A 19,214-nucleotide genomic window follows, 5' to 3' on the forward strand; every position below is an offset into this window, starting at 1 on the left:
GCCATGTGAATTATTCATATAATTTTTCCAGGCTATAGTCAGACTAACTAACAGACAGACAGACGAGACAATACAAGAAAAGACAAGACAATACAAGAAATGACAAGACAAGACAAGGCTAGAAAGAAAGAAAGAAAGAAAGAAAGAAAGAAAGAAAGAAAGAAAGAAAGAAAGAAAGAAAGAAAGAAAGAAAGAAAGAAAGGAAGAAGAAAGAAGGCCAATGTTGCGAGGCAGCCTATTTTTACATACTAACATCCAATGGCTGCATATGGCAACTGACTGAGGAAAAAACTCAATGCCAATTTCTGTCTTTTCACTGTGTGTGATTGCCTCTGACATTTAGGCTACAGCTACTCTGCTTCTCTTCAGAGAAATATTGTGTGATGTGTGTGTGCACCCCACAGCGGCATATGCTTCAATGTTTGGAAACGGATTTCTCCTGAGCACTCACAATAGACGCAAAGCTTGTCAACACACGTGTCAGAAATGAGGATGTTAGGATGCACAGTCGATATTTGTACAGAGAGCCATATTGAAGTGTATCTCCTTGAATTCAAATTGGCTTATTACATTCAAACGCTATGAATTTTGACAACAGCGCCGCTTGTTGGATAATCTGCTTTATTACAAATAATAGTTGAGTGCGGTCTTTAAGGACAGTGTCGATGTCATATCTATTTGGATTGTCATTGGTTCTGGCAGTGCTTAAAATATTGTATTTTAATATAACACAGGCTGTTTGGTCAAATTCATTCTGACAACAACGTTGTGCATGCAATAGACCTGTAATGAAACTATTCATACATGCTGCGTAAAATACAATAGAGACACAGCAAAAGTAGAATGATCCACCCGAGTGAGGCGGTGATGTCTTCAAATGTTATTGTACTAATAATGTGGGGATTATCAATGACATAATTGTAAATGTAATCTTCGGACATAATGCATAAGCATATAAACAAAACGACATCCTCTATTTTCATTCAAACTAAGAAATAATACTGTAATCGGAGCGTTTCTCCTTTTAATCAAAGTCTCATTGATAAACAAATGTGCTCCACTAATATTATTGTTGCAGGGCACTTTCAATAGGACCTCCAATACACAGCGCTTCAGGTAGAAGAATTAATGTTTTCACACCTTCCGACGCACAAAAGACTGCTGGTTTCGATACATGACGATCTTGGGACGTGTACCCCTTTAAACTCCCCCTGAGCGAGTATGGATCAGAGGGGCACTTCAAAGACCCAAAAGACCCATAGACCATCAAAAGACTGCAAACTTCTATAAGTAAACTTAGCTGGTCAGGCAGAACCCATGACCCTCAGTCTGCAGAGAGCGTTGAAGGAGAAGGATCAGGAGATAACCGTATTCCGTTTCTCTGCCTTGTGGATTATAACTTTTTTTGATATGACGCCGTTTGTGTGCGGGATGCTGAGCGCGGTCGTGGCACTCTGGCTCGGATCAATGAGCGCAGCAGCATCCTTCCCTGGATTTCACGAGGCCCTCAGGAATAGGATGCGCACAGCTGGAAGGAGCGGCGGAGGTCAGACGGGTCACCTCCGCCACACGAACCGATATCCGCTGTATATGATGCACCTTTACCGGACCCTTCTGACCGGAGACGATAAACAAATGAGCCATGAGAGTCCAACCCTGTACGACTCCGATTCGGTCTTGAGTCTCGTCGCAAAAAGTGAGTATAGCCGTAATTTATACATTTTTATTTGTTGCATTTAGCTTTTTTTAATGCCTTACGAATTTGGATTTATTATTAGTATTGTATTTGTTTACTAATATTTTATTTATTAAGCATTTACCAATTATATATAGATATCAATTTTATTTTTTAAATAAAAATAATTTAATAAAGTATTTTGAAAATAAATTTTAACCACGATTTGATATATAAACCTCATGCAGGCCTATATTTAATATGTTGACGGATTAAATAACGTGCACTACATGTACTGACTGTTTGGGTGGTGCTGTTAGCCAAGAGACGTCTTATGTTTATTAGTCAGCGTGTGTATTAGCTCAAGACGTCTGTTTGACGTTGGCTTGGGCAGCAATACACATCAACACAATAAGAACTTTGTACTTTTTTAACTGCTTGTTTTGAAGACCCATGTGTGAAGAACTTAATTAAGCACCACAATCTCTTATCCTTCTACACTTTATAATTGACTATCCTTTCTTATTTTTCCGGGTGAGCTAACATCTTGTCTAAATATTTTCAGGTTGCCATCAGGTTGGGGACAAGTGGGCCGTGACATTCGACTTGTCCTCCGTATCGACAAGCGACACCGTCCACCAGTCTGAACTTCGGATTCGCGTTCCAGAATTCCCCTCCACCGGCAACGTAGAGGTGGACGTCTATCACTCATCCAAACGTCAGTGTGACCAGGACCCATGCGCTGAAAGGCGGCTTCACCTCGGCAGTGTGAGATCCAAACCGAGCGACTTGGCTTCCCATTCCTCCTGGAAGGTTTTCAACATCACGGAACTTCTTAAGTTTTGGTTGCATCAAGGTGAGATGGTGCCCATTGAAGAACACACCCAGATGTCTGCAGCGGAAAACAAAGCAGATGAGGAACAGGGTGTCCAGCATCCCACGGCGAACAGGGTCATGATGGTGGTTTATTCCAAACAGAACCAGGCCAAGACATCCACACTCATCCAGACGGCTGAGCACTCCAAGTATGTGGCTTCGGAGCGGGCAAGTGAATCTGTGGCCCGGCGTCAAAAGCGAAACCACAGATCTGGTGACAGAGTGCGTGGAGGAGTAGGACCTGGCCTGACTCCTGGTCTTTCACATGAGGTGGGGGAGAAGAAATCACTTTGCAGAAAGGTGGACATGTGGGTGGACTTTGATCAAATCGGCTGGAGCGACTGGATTGTTTATCCGAAGCGCTACAATGCCTATCGCTGTGAAGGTGGCTGTCCTACGCCCGTAGATGAGAGCCTTACTCCAACTAACCATGCCTATATGCAGGTAAGTGTGAGTTTTTTTAACTAATTTGTGTTGCTATTTTTTTAAATGCTCCTTTGTCCTCTAGAGTGGTTCTAATGTTTGTCTTTTGTTCTCATTTGCAGAGTCTTTTGAAGCTGCACCACCCGGACCGGGTCCCGTGCGTGTCCTGCGTACCCACCCGTCTGGCCCCACTTTCTATGCTCTATTATGAAAGCGGGATGGTTATGAGACACCACGAAGGGATGGTGGTCGCAGAATGTGGCTGCCACTGATCCTTCCAAATCCCAAATGGACTCAACATCAGCACTTTATTTGGATATGCTCCACAATATCAAATATCTATGAAAGCACGATCGAAGATACTACAGATATGTTCAGGAGGAAAAAGCTGGTTTTGATTGACGTTTTGGACATAGAAATCTTAGTATGAAGATGAACTTTAATACCTTGTAATATTATTACACAACGTTTACTTAAAATGATTGAGGTATCCTGCACAGAGGCAACTGAACTACTTGAAGCTATTTTTGAAGAGTAAAATTTTTTGTGTTAATGATTTGTAAATAGCAGAATATGTAAATTGACAAATTTAATAAAATGTGTTTAAAATGTGATTCTTGTATTTTGTATTATTTTGTTTATGCTGTTTATTTGCAATTTGAATAAGGACACTATATTTATTCTCTGGTGTTTATTGATTTTTTCAATGTTTAAATGTCTCTTCAGGAATTACAGGGCAGTTCAGAGAACTTCACAGCAACAAAGGCATTTACATTCTCTAGAATGACACTTTAGGTGAAAATTATTCTTCATGGCAAACAGAAATCTTTAGACTTTATCATTACATAATGCCAAATGAAAAGTGGTCAAATTTACTCCCATATGTTATGTGTTTTCTCCTGGATTTTCTCCATATACATTTTTATGAAAACACCCAAACAGTACTGTTGCTTCTCCTTCTGGTCATTATGCAAAACTTCACAAACAATCTGTATCAAACAATGTAACATGGGGGGTTTATAGATGTTCCCCATGTTTTAGGCAGAAGTAGAGCTGGCCAGGATTTGCCTGCATTAATGTGCTTGGGATACACTGATCTGACATCCCAGACAGTGGCTTATTCAGGCACAACAGTGTAAGCTGATGTTGAGAACCAAAAGTAATGGCTTGTGCGTGTCTAGAGCGACAGCGTCAATACAGAAAAAGAAAATGCCATTAGAACAGTACATAATGAAAAAGATGACATGGAAGGAAAACTCTATATTGCATGTATCCTCAAGGACCAGTTATCCTCACAGTAATATTCGTCACCTTGCTGTAGCAGGTCCTCTTTTGTAGTTAGATATCCATTTCAAATTGGGCATCCTCTCCTTTAAAAACCACAATTCAAATGTAACAATGTTAACGTGAGACTCATTTACATAATTTGGGTGAACAACAATACGGCTTAACCTTTATAATACCAATGTCTGTTAAAGGGATAGTTCAGCCAAAAACTCTAATTTACCGTTTAATTTCTCACCCTCAGACCGCTTTTGGAATTATGTGCTTTAGGAACTCTTAGAAAGGCGGACCCCATATACTCCCATTATATGAAGCAGAGAGGGCTGCGGCTTTACCAAACAATCTTCTTTATGGTTCTACTATGGCTGAACTATCCCTTTAATGTCAACATATCTATTAGTTTTTACCTCAAATTTTACGACTGACTGGTCTCCTACGGACTAGTCATAATGTTTATTTGAATGCTGATGCTTAAAGCGTTTAATGATGGAAGTCTGTAATGAGATAAATATACCTGCGCTCTTGTCAGCAGGGGAGCTGTTATTGTTATTGACAGTCAGTTTGGGGATGCCCTTGTCATTATTGATTGGGACCAAGGGGGGAATGGTCACCCCTGGAATGTTAGGGAGACAGCAGGGGGGAGTACGGGCCAATGGGGAGCTGCGACAGTCAAGCAGGAACTTTCGGTCATAGATGATCCTGGTGCCTATGAAATAGAATAAAAGTTGGATTAAATATCTTTCAATGTTGAATTACTAATTACCTCTTAATCCACTTAAATTTAAAAGCTTTTATCTAATGGGGAGCGCTATCATAGGCAAGTCCTTTAAGAGTACAAATGCAGCGGTGAACAAGAGCTCATGAGATTGTGCAACATGGAGGACAAACAGGTACACTCAGATGCTGCCATATTGAAAACATTTGTAAAAACAGTTGCTTTCGATACGTGTCCAAACACGTCTCAATGACTGAGCAGTTTGCAACAATCACCATTTTAAAAGATTTTTCCCATGTAGTAAAATACATTATCAATGAATTGTTAAGTGAAAACGCTGAACATGTGTAGAGAAAACACTATCAGCTCATGTCCTATCAGTCCAATTGAGCTCAATGTCAACCTTCACAATCAGCACAAAATATCCTTGAACTGAATCAACTACAAGCCCACTGAGCATAAAAAACAGTACAACACAAATGAAGCCCACAAGCGTGGTTTTCTTTAAGAAATTGTTTATTATCATACAAAATAATAGTTAATGTAGAAATAGTATTGCCATAGTATTTCTACAAATATCAAGGTAAAACTACGGTTACTATAGTGATGGTTTTATTACAATCACCATAGGTTTGGAATCATGGTTAATAATATTCTTAAGGGTTTGCACGGAGTACACAAACCACATCCACATCTTTCGATGCGATATGGAAAATAACACTTGTACTAAAAATAACCTTCAACGACGCTAAAGGACGTTTTATGTGTGTGAAACCAAAGTTTTCTTAATGTTTATTTGTTAACTGTCATTAACTTCAATGAGCCTTTCCTACGAGTTAGAAAAACAGAAGTGGTCACAACAACAAGGAAACCAGCCTACAGTCACAAGACTCGTCAAGTGGCAAGTTGTCACAATGTTCACAATCTGACAAGGCGACGTTGTACGTCATAAACTGAAGTCGTATACGAAATTGCAGTAATATACAAGAATATTTAAGATTGGAGACATTACAGAACATTTGTGTGTACATGTACACCGTGTCTACAAAGGACGACCTGCAATATTTTCAAGCAGCTAATAAAACAACGTTTTCCTCAGACATTGTGTTTATTATAATACATTTGAAGTGCAGTTCAAAGTAAAACAAATGCAGGACTGAAGCATTATGATGAGGTCATAACTGGCGGAGCACGCGCAAAGCGGTCTGTCAGGCACAAAGACATGCAAGCCGTGCACGAGCTCCTCTGGAATGCATCGCTATGTCGCGAGCACAACAAAAACAATGCACGAGAATCCAGCCGAATTATTCATCTGCAAACGCGTGACATTTACCTCCAGGAGTCGTGCTAAAGAGGGTCCCTCCGGGCGTTGTAGAATAGTCATGAGGCATATGGGACGCATCGTTGATTGTGACTCGTCTGGTGGTCGGAATCGCCTTGCTGGTGGTCTTCTGGCTGCCTGTTGACATTTTGAATACTATGCTGGCCACAAACTCAGAAACTGCCTTTATTAATTCGTGTCTCTGCAACTCGAAGTGATCAATAAAACACTTTAGCACGAATAGAACCTGTTGGGAAGCGTTTGTTAAGTTACCTTTTACAAAGATGTACCTTCTCAGTGTCTGGCAGACTTGACTACATACAAAAATAAATAATACTAAATATTTGATCCTGTATAACGCTTCATTCACACTCGCAAGCTAGCTAAAATGCTAGGCTTCTCCGTGACCACGTTTCTCTCTCTCTCTCTCTCTCTCTCTCTCTCTCTCTCTCTCTCTCTCTCTCTGTCTCTATCTCGCTCTCTCAGTCCCTCATGCACACACCACGCACTCAACAAAACATTACCAGGAAGGGCTATTTAAAACTGAGAACGAGCGCAATGTCGCCGCCCCTGGTGTGTGTAGGAATTGCATGAGGAATATGGGAATTGTAGTTTTAAGAATGTTTACGCAAACGCGACGTATTCAAATCTGACGTCGCGCCGTTTGGAACTCGTTTACACACGCACACAGTGTCACAATATGTCACATCTTTCTTTATTAATTTTCGTAAATGATCTGAGCTGGTGTGCAGGGTAAATGGTCTATACATATCTTCACGTGAGAATGATTCTGAATAAAAGGCTTGTATATATATTCATTGTTCGTATTTCCTGGCCATTACAATCAAAAAAGAAAGAAAAAGAAAACATGTTCAAATAGCTAAAAAGCCGCTACATTCCCCATGACATGGGCATGTATCACTGGATTCTAACTAGTATAAGTACATCCATAACAACTCTAATAAGGGTGCATAGCATTCTAATTAAATATATTTTGTCATATATTTATACATATATTCTTTATTAAAAACATCTTTTCTGTGCATGTGCGCAGTTGCATTCCTTAGTACAGAGTAATATGATATTGCGTTTATATTGTCATTAATCCATTCTAAAGGAGTATAGGTGAAGTCTAGATTTTTGCAACAGTTAAACATTTTACATAAACTCTTTAATACATAACGATTGCAATGAATGAATCATTTTCTTCCGTTCGAAACAAACGAACAAAAACAAAAACCAAGATATTTCCTTCCTTTTCCCCCACTTTGTTTTCAGAATATTAAACACACTCAACCGTTACAGCTGCATAAAGGTACCGTTTCCATGTCCTTCATGCTAAGGTCACTATCCCTACCCGCAACACCCCTCAGTGACAGTCTTCATACGCCTGAGAGTGGATTTATCTTTATATGTCACAAACCAGGAACATGGAAGAGAAATCATTTGTCAACACAAACCTGAGTGAACTGTGAAAAATAATTTACAGTGTGAGGCAGAATTCATGAATGTCTCAATGACTGTTGGTGAAAAGGGATGGGTGTAATTTCACAAAGCAAACAACATCACTGAACCCCAGATAAAGAATCACAAGGATCTAATTTAACATTTTTAAATACAAAGTACAATCAATGCCATTCATCCAACTGTCCATGTGTTCCTTAATTAAACATTTCTTTGATTGGACGATAAGTTAATTCATTTATTCATCTGATCATTCATGCGTCCGTTCATTCACTCATCTCAAACTAAATGATATGAATGTGTGAACCGAGATCACGGCGTGCCCATGACTATGGAAGCTACTGTGCTGTGGTTAAATGCTGAGCACCGTCCCTGATTTTCAGCATTAGGTTTGCCAGTCATGACTCCATACACAATGCTTTGCCCATTACACAGCTTTCTCCGTTCAGGGAACTCGAGTTGGTGTGTAGTTTACGTAATTGCATACTGTTTGACCTTTGTGAGATACTTGTGCATGCTTACATCTTACAAATGCTACTAAAATTTTGGGTAAATACAGTAGATACTGAACACACAAGCACTCACAGAGACAGGTTCAAATGAACACGGAAACACGCACACCAGCGACAACGCAGTATCCCAACGGTTTCAGCACGTTGATATTATTGCTTTGGTAGACTATATTTTAAGAGTTATGTTTGGGCTCTTTCATAGTAAAAGAAATAAACAAAGGTGATCCTTGTGAATGATGTCAACAGGACATCATTAACATGTGCTTGCAATAGTAAAGAATCCCGTAGGTACACAAGTTAAGTATAACCTTGTTGGTATGTGTGAGTACTATGTTGGTACGTAATATTAAGACATTTGAAACCAAAAAGTGAGACAGACAGTTGTGAGTTCACAGTTCAGGGGTCAATTTTAAGGTGGACTGTCACAGTGCTGTCTGTATATGTATCTGTCTATTTAAAACTGTACATCTAAAAGAAAAAGAAATCAAGTTTAAAATGCATCTTTTTCACCATCTTAAATCCCAAACATCACAAAAGCAGATCTCAGAGATAGTCCCAAAGCCCCAGGTGTCACAGCTACAATCATTTTTCACCAGCACAGCTTGATAAATGATATAGAAAAAATCAAAACTAAGGGGCCGAGTGCCAACCCCAGAGAACAGCATGAAAAGGGTGTTAACCAGCATGCAATGCTACATTAGTCGCTGAAATCGGTCCGACGTGGTGGTTTAGCATAAAGCGGAGTAACAAATGTGGATGAACGGATGGTCGGTTGGTCAGAGGTTGAGATGAAAAGAGGGTCGTGAACTATCAGAACACAATAGAAGACAATATAAGCATGTGCCCTCCGTTGGTTGTCACAAACATGGGGTGTTGTACATACAGAGCGATGCCACCTTCAAGAAAAGATTGAATGTTGACACTGTCCGTGGGTGGAAGGGGCCCTTTAAAATCATAGCAAAAGCAATAGGAGGCCGACAGAGTTCAAAGGAACACAAATACGTTTCACAAAGTCGGACGGACGTTCACTAGCAGGAGAGCACAGAGGCTTTTTCTCATTTCCATGGCAAACACCAAATTAGCTCTGACCGATCCAGAAAAAAAGCTCAGAAGCCAGTACACATGCATTAGATACCGACACACGCACACACACTGACACACATTCACGTAGCATAGAGTGCATATATCACATTAAATAACAGGATAAAGGGCCTGTGTAAATGAAGGGACGGGCTTAGCATCAACTATGCTGCTGTGTTTTGACAATCCGTTCAACAAAATAAAGAACTGTTGCTTTTTGGGGCTGTTGTGTTCCAGAGACTCATGTTTTTCAACATAAAAGGTCCTTGAGAACCCCCCCAACCCAATCCGGGAAAGGCCCTTTACCTTGTAGCCCCTCGGTTTTCTTAGATAATGACAGCTCGTAGGTCATGCACCAGCAGTCAGTCATGCGTTTACAGTTGACAGGAAGCACTTTTTGTTTGTTGTTTTTTTTCCGCGTTTTGTACAAAACAAGTTCATGCCCTAAGCTAGTTGATTTTTTCTGTTTACAAATGTTACAAAACTACAGGTAGGACTCCTTCTTCTATTCGTTCCAGTGACACTCCGTGGTTCTTTGACAGTTGTTGGGTTTGGGACGGGATGTGTTGTTGATCTCTTTTACTGCTTGTTTTTAATTCCTCGGGTTATGTTTTTTCCCCTTTTTTGTCCTTTCTCCCAAGTATGCGTAGGTGAAGGATGGTTTGGCAGTGGATGTCCGACCCTGGAAAACAATCTCTCATAAAAAAACTGCTTCTTTAAGATAGAGATAGAATTTCATTTCCCCCAGCAAGCTATACAAAGTCACATTTCGTAGTAAAACATACAACTGATGGTCATATTACTGGAGCATATCATACCTTCAGGACAATATGTGTTAGTTTCAGTGCTTTACTCTTCGTAGACTGGAGTGCTTCACGGCCTGTACATCCCTATTCACATCCACACCCAACTGGAGCAAAGAGAGAAAAGACAAACTCTAGGCTTTACAAACTCTCAGAGGATGTTACATTCCTAGGGTTATTATATCAGTCTGCTGGAGGGAACTATGAAGTACTGGTCAACAAATATGGGTTTTTAGTGGCCAATTTCAACATTTAGAGAGCAATATACTGTAAAAAAATGTGCTCAAACTGAAACATTTACTTCACCTGGAAATATGTGCATCTACCATGTATTTGTTGAATTTAAAACATTATCTTAATCTGTTAAATACAGTATATCTAAAAATATATCTTATTTACTCTATATAAATACAGCTGTGAAAAGGGATCACTTCAAAATCATTTTCCGTTCTTCTCAATTGACTATTTGTAGGTATGTGTTAAGGTAAAATGAAATCAAAATCTCTCTGTGTTTAAGTGAGATAACATTTCTCCCAAATAAAAATGTAGCTGCAAGCAGCAATTATGGGGTCAAGCCCTTCAAAGGCACAATATAAATATATGTGGACATTTCTTTTAATTTGGATCTGGATTTGGTATATAGACATATACAAGTACAGTGTAACGAAATGGATTTAAGAAGAAAAATACAGCATAACATCAGGAAAGTGGTGAGAAAAACAGATACACATAATACACCATAGACAAGACTTGCAACAGGGTAAAATAATCCAGCTCCGGCAAGCAGCCATCCGGTCCAGTGCCATTACGGCGCCGCTCACAGATTTTTTAATGAGGTTTTGAAAAGTATATTTTGTTTCTTAGGTTTTTTTTTGCATTCATTTTTGGAAAATGAAAACTAGACTGACTGGCAATATAATTAGTGATCTCTTAATTTATTTCCAGTTATGTATATTTATAATGTGATTCCACAATAGAAAATATGACATTTGAATGTACAGAAAATTCCTGTTTTAACTGATGGTTTATGGTTATGGTATAGCCTAACTGTAAATCTGAAACTGTGACACCCACCTTGCCCACAACATTCCCGTGCTCATCTGCAAACTTCTCTTCATGGAGGTGATCACCGGTAAGATCTATTGGATCATCCTTCTGCAAGGAGAAAACAACAGTTATGGTTCAATTCCATTCTCGGAAAACAATCCAACATCAGCACTTTCCCAAATCATGCACTTTGCTCAGACTGGACAGCCCAGAGGACACACCTGTGCCTTCCGTCTGTCCTTGTCCCATGCCGGCAATTCTCCCTCCTGATGGGAGAAGCCCAGCCCTTTATCAAAGGGCTGAGTGCCCAGCAGACGCCCACGCAGGACCTCCGAATGGCCTGTATCACATACCGGTGTAAGGAGGGCCTCCTGTGCTACACGTGACTGATTGTGGTCCTGGGACGTTGACATCATGGCATCTATGGTCTGCTTTGCTTTGGGTTGGGACCAGCTGTGGAGGGAACCTTCTTTCTCTTGCGAGTACGGCTGGAAAGCCCCGCCAACAAGCCTGAAAAGTTTATATGCAGAAATGCTGTGTATGTTTTATGTTGCTTGTTTGTCTAAAACAAAAAGTAGCCTATGGATTGGATTCATACCTGTCGCCGTTGTGTTCTAATGCTCGTGTCAATCCGGTTCTCTCGCACAACTGGGCGTAGATCTGTTGCCCTGTAAGTACAGAAAACTTTTCCTCTGAACTTTTCCCCTTTCCACCCTTTCCTCCTCCTCTAGCTACACACGTCACACTGCTGCCAGCCACCACCTCTGTCCTCTTGACCTCCGACCTCTGACCTACGGCCTGTCCATTGTAGTTGGTCTTTGGGACAGCGCCACTAGCCCAAGCTTTTTCTGTGCATCCGGATGCCAGGTCGTGCTGTATGTCATCTTCATCAACCTCCTCTTCTTCCTCCTCTTCCTCTAGCTCCATGATAGAGCCACTGGCCCCGCTGGCTCCGCTGCTGGGCCTCCCCAAGCTGCTGCAGGGTAGACTCAACGTGTTGGCCTCAGAGTCGTCCGCACGGCTGCTGCAGTCCAGGGACGAGTCCTCAACTGTTACCAGTGAGGGACTGACCCCCGCTGGCCACACCTGCACATCTGACATCTCCATCATTGTGTCTTCCTCGGTGGTGGCCATGGGAGCGCATTCCAGGCTGGACACCTCCTGCCAGTACGGCTCGATGCCCAGTGGGGAGGGCAGGCTGTACTGCATGGAAGCGGGGGAGAGCAGCTCCTCCTGCACCAGCCCATAACCTGAGGGACGGCCAGACAAGAAAGGCAACGCTAACACCACACAGACATAGTGGGGATATGTGGAGGGTCCCTGACCCTCTCTAAGAGGGCATGCAGCAGGACACACAGTGCTTGGTGTCCATTATTATAGATACGTGATTGTAGTGCTTTATGGAAATTATCAGTTGGGAGGATTATTGCGAGTTTAACAGCCATTAATGTGGAAATAATTGTATATGCTGCTCACATGATTGTCCTTCTGTGAAAAGACATAAGGCATTTTATTTGATCACAAGCAATCCACTATTAAAGGAATATTCTGTTTTACTACTGAATATCGACACTACCGTCCAGCAGTTTTGAAATATTCACTCATTCTTTATTCACACCTTTTCAACATTTTAGAATAAAAGTAAATTAATGGAACAACATAGTAGCTCTTCCTTTGGGCGTTTTTTCCCCCCAAGTCATCTATATCAAAACTACTAATTTCTAATGAAAGTATTAAGAAATGAATTTGTTGGCAAAATTATATTTGTCTAAGTTATTTCAAACATTTAAACACACACCATCACATAAAACCTTCACTTTTTTTTAAAAATCATGAGTAAAGAATTCAAAACCTTTGAACACTAACGTCCTGTATATGTATCACATCTGTGACATGCTGTTGATTCCTAGACAATCATTTCTATGCAACCATACACTGAAATAAATTTCAACCCAGTAAAAATGTAATATGTCCATATAATTGTTTATATGGTTAATCATGATTAATTTTGTGTTTACATAATATATGTCTGTGTATTGTTCATATTCATTTTGTATTTATAAAAACATACACATAAAAAAAACACATAAAAGTAAATAAACATTTATAATTTAAATTATTGGTAAATATAAATAAACACATCTAAATATTTTCTAATAAATATATACATGTATTCCACTGCACTGTTACTTGGATAGGTTCTGTCCATAATGTATTTGCACTACGCTATATCCATTGCACTATACTCACCATAGCCTAACTTATTAATGTATATACCTATCTGTAAACTACTTGATAATACTGATTTTTTCCTGCACTTATGCAACTACTGTATTTCCTGCACTTGCTGCTATTGCACTTCTGGTTAGACAAAACTACATTTCGCTGACTTATACTTGTACATATGTGTAATGACAATAAAATTGAATCTAATCTAATCTAAACATGTATGTTTGTGTTTTTATAAATTCAAAATAAATATGCTCAGTACATATATTATGTAAATAAAAACTTTTAGAATGAATTGCGATCTATCGTTTGACATAGATAATTGTTTGAATAACTATTCATTTATTTATTTGGGAAAGTCTTTCACTTCGAATTGGAATTAAAACCGATGTTTTTATATTATAATGTTGAAAGTTACATTTTTGTTATTGAGGGGCATTTCTTTTGGACGGAGTAGGAATAAATCCGTTCACACAGAAATTAAAATCAGTTGTACAAAGCAGAATTTTAAAGCTTATAATTTTGTCAAAATGTTAAAACATCCTTTTTAGGTGGGGCCACATTTATAAACTGTAAGATAGCCAAGTGTTTAAAAATGTCATGTTAATTTGAACTTTTTTATCACTCTGGATTTTTCTGTGTAGGTGACGAAAGTTCTGGTAAAGTATAATGTAGTGTCTAAATTGAGTTTGCAAAACACAGATTAAGATTGTACACATGCAAATTTTGGATATTCTCAAGCAAAAATGTCTTGTTCATTTAGGTTAAAAAAATACATATGCAAAGATAGGGTACACATCAGTCCTGTGATTACACATGTAATGTTTAAAACCTGCGGTTATCCTATGGTCCTGTCTACTTCCTGCTAAGTTTTTATTTAAAGCCAAACTAAACATGTTTCCTGTTCTGAGCAAGTTGAATTTATCATCTATGGTAATCACAGCATGCCACAAATATAGTAAATAAATATTACAATGAAGAAAGGTCAGAATACTCCTTTAACATAGCTTCCTCCCACACATACACACTAACGCTCTCAGTAATTCCAAAGAGATTCATGTTGGATCTTTCTTTCTCAAGAATGTATGAAAGTTGTGTACATGACCAAGCAGTACATCCAGTTTAATGAGTATGCAACGATGACTTTTTGTTGTGTGTATGATCATAATGCAGGTTTCACTTTTCTACACATTGGGCATGTACAAATCGATATGGATTAATATATAGCTGACCATTATTGTATGAAATGGAAGATAATATGTATTATTAGAAACATTCAAGCTCAAGGATCCAAGAAAGAAAAGAGAATTGTGGTTTGAATAGGATTGTGGATTGTGACGATATCAGACTTTTACTACGTTTATCATGACCGCAATGATATACAGTACAATATAACTGTAATATTATCAATATTTGTATCCATTTATTTGTTTAAATAAATGGATAATGCTATCAGTCAAATTCATCATTTATCATCTTTAGCGTTTCCTCATTTTTGGCAATAAATCAATAAATCATGTTTAAAAAGAGTGTAAGAATGCAGAAATATGATAATTATGTCTAATTTCAAAACAAAACCATTTTTTTTTTTAAAAGACCTAAATCTTTTTTATTTTAAATTGAATTTTATGGCAATTTATCCATGTGAAAAAAAGCTGTACAATAAACGATATTTATAAGTATATTATTTTTCTATCCAGTAACTGGTACTACATGAGCTGATAGATGTATGAATACATGGAAAGAAGGATTGTAAGAAAATGAAAAGAAGAAATGAAGAAATGCTGAGAAGAAGTTCATGATGAAAATGATAAATGAAGACCTTCACTGTGCCCCCAGTAATGAGAACACACACGTGCATCAGACACACACTGCACACCGTGAGGTACAATACATCTACCGTCACTCTAATTCAAATACAACAGCAACACAACATGACGCAATGTGCAAAAATGTTCTGACAAAATCACACAAACACAACACTCGATTTTTAAATAGATAAAGCTAAAATGAAAACACACACCCAGACACACATACAAATCACTTACACGTGCAACCACAGTAAATGTAAAACACACACAAAACCACAACATAACGCACACAGTTATGGCTCTAAAATATTATGATATCACGCACAACACTGTGATCTGATTATCTTATGTAGGATTGACTAAATGTTTCTTTAACTTATGCTCACGTTAACACACTGGTTTGGGCTGCATTCACATGTTAAATCAGATTTTTATTTACATGTACATTACGTTATTTATTAAATTATTAAATTATTAAATTTGCTCACAAAATGTATAATCTTTAATAAGATTTCGATTTTAGCCACTAGGTGTCGCTAATGGCTACACTATTTCACCTGTAAATACAGCCCATTACATCAGCAACTACAGAGCCCTGCGTTAAAAAGGGTGTCACACTATGATTGCGTGACACGCATACAAACACCAACAGGAATATCTCAGTTAAAACATAACGTTCCAAAAATGCTTCTGCAACCTAAGAGTCACAGATCCATTTCCAGAGCATTATGTAAACTGTAGCCAACAAAACATCAGGACGTAGAACCACAACATCAACAGTTACCAAAGATGAGGAGAGTTTCTCAGGTTATTATTCGAGGAGTTAAACCATCACTCAGGAAAACAGTTAGTGAAATATACACAAGGAGAAACTTTGTACGTTAAAAGCATGCCATGCACACAAGTCTGTTAAAGAACAAGAAAAACAAAGGCTTTATTCGAAGGCTCACGATACACAGTTTTGAGAAAACACAAGCAACATGCACGTGCATACAGACACAGTGCAGCTCCCACACGAAATGGGAACTAGCAACAAAAGAAACTAGAATGAGAGGAAAAGGAGGCCCAGAGGAGGTCATTATGAGGTCAGAGGTCGAAGAGGAGAGCTGTGAAGAGGAAGAGCAGGGCGGCTGGGCTGCAGATGACATGTTCGGAGAAAGAGAGAGAGAGACGATCGCGGACACAAGTATGGAGGCCCCTAGAGAAGTTATCATCCATACGAGCCTGCATACTGCTCTCTGTTCTTCATATTTTAAAACACACACGGTATCCAAATAAACACTGAGTTTGCGTTTGGTAGCATTTCTGCTGGTTTTTACGCTTTGCACTTTAACCGCTTTAACATGACTATCAATAAATGCAGCATTTGAGGACACTTGATGTCTCGAATAAGTCGAATAATGCCGACATATGTGGTGACAGTTTATCCCTACTGAGAATTTAGTTCGGTAATGAATGATCAAGGCGGAAATGATGGCATTGCCATGACATGCCTGATTCATCAGTGATGAAAATAGCAAAATCAGTGCAAAAAATTCAGTTTCAACAAGTCCTTTCTGAAATGTTCTTTCATCCCAAATTTCATGCTATGGATTACTGGGAAGCCTAAAGCTAATATGCAATTAGTGGCCAACCCATGCAATTACAAACATCTAAGCTTTGGGTTTCTTGTCAATTCGGCAATTTCCAAAGGATTAGAAGATCATTGCAAGTTGCGGTACGTTCTTACCGTTGATCACACTTGGAGAAAGCATGGCGGAGTCACGATCAGCCAATCTGCAGGCTCCTTCCACCGCCTCCTCGAGAGTCGCCTGTGGAGCCTGATCCTCCAGAGACTTCACAATATCTGACCGGTCAATGTTCTTCAAAGCTCCATACAGATTCTCCACTGAAAAACAAGTGTTAATGGAGTTTGCTTCACAACAATCTGTTCTTTTAACACAATGATTCGCCATTATGTAAAGTATATCCTGTAAATGATTGTACAAAATATTAATTCGAGATCCTCACACTTGGCTTTCTTGTCCTCTCGGCTAACCCACAGGTGGAGGAGAGCTGAACTTTGGTCCAGTAGGGAGTTGGGATTCTCCACTCTGATCCGATTAATGTCGTCCACACCAAACTGCAGCTCCCTCGCAAGCTCTACAAACACAAACAGATGAAAGAACCAATAGCACGTGAGTTTAGGGGAACGGATTATTACCATGAGGGAAAGAGATCATAAAATCAGATTGTTACCTGTCCAGCTCAGTCCCAGCTGTTCGGATATTAGTGAGATCTTCATCTCAGTTTTCTCTATGACATTCACAGTGGCTGGATCAAAGAGAAATGATATCACAGTTTCCACAGAGGCTTCAGAAGAGAAACACACTTCAACCAGTAAACTTAAATACTTTTTTTACTTAAATTCTGTTTGGTATTGTTTCAAGGTGACACAGTTAAAGCTCCATACTGGGAGACCAAGAGACGTACATCTAGGATGGTATGATGGTAAATTACAGTATACATTTCCTCTTTGGGTAAACTATTCCTTTAAAACGTATACACAATATAAAGCCGCGGGAAAAAAATTAAGAGACCTATCCAAATGTTTATTAAATCAGCATTTCTAGATGTACTGTGTTCATTTCAGTCCAGTGTCTGTTCAATTTCAACAAAAGCAAACCTCGGAGTCAGGAGTGACATAAAGTGATCCAACAGCAATGTGAAAGACTAACAGTATGATAAGACGTTATTGCATAATACATTTTTTTTTAACTTTTCCTAAATGAATACATTACAAATATTACTGTTGTACTGCTTACAGGTGAATATGAACTTGTTTTTTTTGCAGTTTTTGAGGTCTGAAAAAATAAACAGGAAATTCTGAAATTGATATTAACATTGTCAAAATAACAGAAAAGATGCTATTGCTTTAGCATTTTCAAAACCTGATGACTCTTGTTATCAGCATCATCTTGTGTGCGTCTTAAGGCTAAAATACACCACAAGATTTTTGCTCAGATTTTCAGTCTGGACTTGTTGGATTTGATCAGTTAGTGTTTTTCTATCTGAAACTTTCAAAACTTCTGCAAGTGTATGATGTCTAGTTTAAGGTCTTGTAGTGTATTCCAGCCATTACTCTTGTTCAAAGGAGTTTAAATCTGGTCAACATCACACATTTGCCTCTTTGATTAGTGAACTATAAATTGTGTTGAATCTTAAATATTACTTATTTAATTTGTGTTAAAACATGATTTTGTATATAACATTTCCTGCTGTTAATTTTTAGGTCTAAATTAGATTATGTTTTTTGTGTGATGTATATCACATTAGCAGTGGCTAAAGTGAATTACAGGAATCCTAATGGAAACCGCCTGAATGGCCTCTATCATGGCTTTGTAATGAAATACAGCCTCTATACTGCAACAGTAATAGTAGATCAATACATCAATCCACTTCAAAATTCCCAGTAAACTTGATTAAAGTAATAACCAACCAAACCGACCGAAACCATAATGCTGGTCAACACTTACCTAAAGCTGGTCAAAATCTGCCCTCTACATACATTAGTTGGCATCATCCCCTTCGAGAACACTGACGATGGTGACGTGTCTTAGACATTTAAGACACTTCAAACCTCCCAGACCCTTTCTACTACGCCTCTACCGCACCTCTAAACAAGCAACATTTTGCAGTCTTTCCCTTACTAAATCTCATTCTCAAAAGCTGGAGCTTGCCATGCTAAGAGTATTACAGCTGGAATCAATCCAGCACCATGCGCTATATTTCTGCTCATTCGCTCGACCTCTCAGAACTGCCTGGGTGAGAGATAGACCCTCTGAGCGCAATCCCACCACCACCCTGAAGGAAGTCAGTGCTTAGCATCCAATCAGAGCCATGCATGAACAAATGGGCAGGTAAAGAAGCAAGGATATGGGCACAGCATTCAGAAGCCCCCCTTCTCTTCTGCTGAAGCGACAGCAATATGTCTT

General features: G+C 39.0%; 3 protein-coding genes across 8 annotated transcripts in view; 1 reads left to right on the forward strand and 2 right to left on the reverse strand.

Annotated features, from left to right (window-relative positions):
• Window positions 1–1,173: 1,173 nt before the first annotated feature.
• On the forward strand, window positions 1,174–3,246 carry ndr1 (nodal-related 1). Its single transcript, XM_056731146.1, has 3 exons — window positions 1,174–1,696; window positions 2,241–2,995; window positions 3,097–3,246. The coding sequence occupies exons 1-3, from the start codon at window positions 1,318–1,320 to the stop codon at window positions 3,244–3,246; spliced, it is 1,284 nt and encodes a 427-aa protein (XP_056587124.1). The 5' UTR covers window positions 1,174–1,317.
• Window positions 3,247–3,650: 404 nt separating this feature from the next.
• On the reverse strand, window positions 3,651–6,807 carry eif4ebp1 (eukaryotic translation initiation factor 4E binding protein 1). 3 transcript variants are annotated; one of them, XM_056731170.1, is made up of 4 exons: window positions 6,307–6,807; window positions 4,773–4,964; window positions 4,286–4,344; window positions 3,651–4,151 (listed from the first exon to the last, which is right to left on the reverse strand). In XM_056731170.1, the coding sequence occupies exons 1-3, from the start codon at window positions 6,440–6,442 to the stop codon at window positions 4,313–4,315; spliced, it is 360 nt and encodes a 119-aa protein (XP_056587148.1). In that variant the 5' UTR covers window positions 6,443–6,807; the 3' UTR covers window positions 3,651–4,151; window positions 4,286–4,312. The 3 variants fall into 3 exon arrangements, with proteins under 3 accessions (XP_056587148.1, XP_056587147.1, XP_056587146.1); XM_056731169.1 differs by having other exon boundaries at window positions 3,651–4,344; window positions 6,307–6,496; window positions 6,585–6,806; XM_056731168.1 differs by having other exon boundaries at window positions 3,651–4,344; window positions 6,307–6,805.
• A 186-nt stretch (window positions 6,808–6,993) lies between these two features.
• The window catches only part of ank1b (ankyrin 1, erythrocytic b), a 72,338-nt gene continuing 60,117 nt past the window's right edge, over window positions 6,994–19,214 (reverse strand). For 3 of the 4 annotated variants that reach the window (XM_056731121.1, XM_056731122.1, XM_056731120.1), the window contains 8 exons: window positions 17,479–17,553; window positions 17,251–17,382; window positions 16,970–17,128; window positions 11,799–12,450; window positions 11,422–11,710; window positions 11,228–11,308; window positions 10,169–10,260; window positions 6,994–10,032 (listed from right to left, as the gene is read on the reverse strand). In XM_056731121.1, coding sequence (XP_056587099.1) covers window positions 10,192–10,260; window positions 11,228–11,308; window positions 11,422–11,710; window positions 11,799–12,450; window positions 16,970–17,128; window positions 17,251–17,382; window positions 17,479–17,553 — 1,457 coding nt within the window. In that variant the 3' untranslated portion in view covers window positions 6,994–10,032; window positions 10,169–10,191. The remainder of the gene's footprint in view (window positions 10,033–10,168; window positions 10,261–11,227; window positions 11,309–11,421; window positions 11,711–11,798; window positions 12,451–16,969; window positions 17,129–17,250; window positions 17,383–17,478; window positions 17,554–19,214) is intronic. The other variant, XM_056731123.1, reaches the window with a different exon arrangement.

Source organism: Triplophysa dalaica, chromosome 19 (genome assembly GCF_015846415.1).
Source record: "Triplophysa dalaica isolate WHDGS20190420 chromosome 19, ASM1584641v1, whole genome shotgun sequence".
NCBI lineage: Eukaryota > Metazoa > Chordata > Actinopteri > Cypriniformes > Nemacheilidae > Triplophysa > Triplophysa dalaica.

Coding starts and splice junctions, on each gene's coding strand:
- ndr1 (XM_056731146.1), top strand. CDS start 1,318: ATGACCCTCAGTCTGCAGAGAGCGTTGAAGGAGAAGGATCAGGAGATA. Junction 1,697..2,240: donor CTTGAGTCTCGTCGCAAAAA/GTGAGTATAGCC, acceptor AAATATTTTCAG/GTTGCCATCAGGTTGGGGAC. Junction 2,996..3,096: donor CTAACCATGCCTATATGCAG/GTAAGTGTGAGT, acceptor TCTCATTTGCAG/AGTCTTTTGAAGCTGCACCA.
- eif4ebp1 (XM_056731170.1), bottom strand. CDS start 6,442: ATGTCAACAGGCAGCCAGAAGACCACCAGCAAGGCGATTCCGACCACC. Junction 4,965..6,306: donor CTTTAGCACGACTCCTGGAG/GTAAATGTCACG, acceptor TCTATTTCATAG/GCACCAGGATCATCTATGAC. Junction 4,345..4,772: donor CCCTGCTGACAAGAGCGCAG/GTATATTTATCT, acceptor TGGTTTTTAAAG/GAGAGGATGCCCAATTTGAA.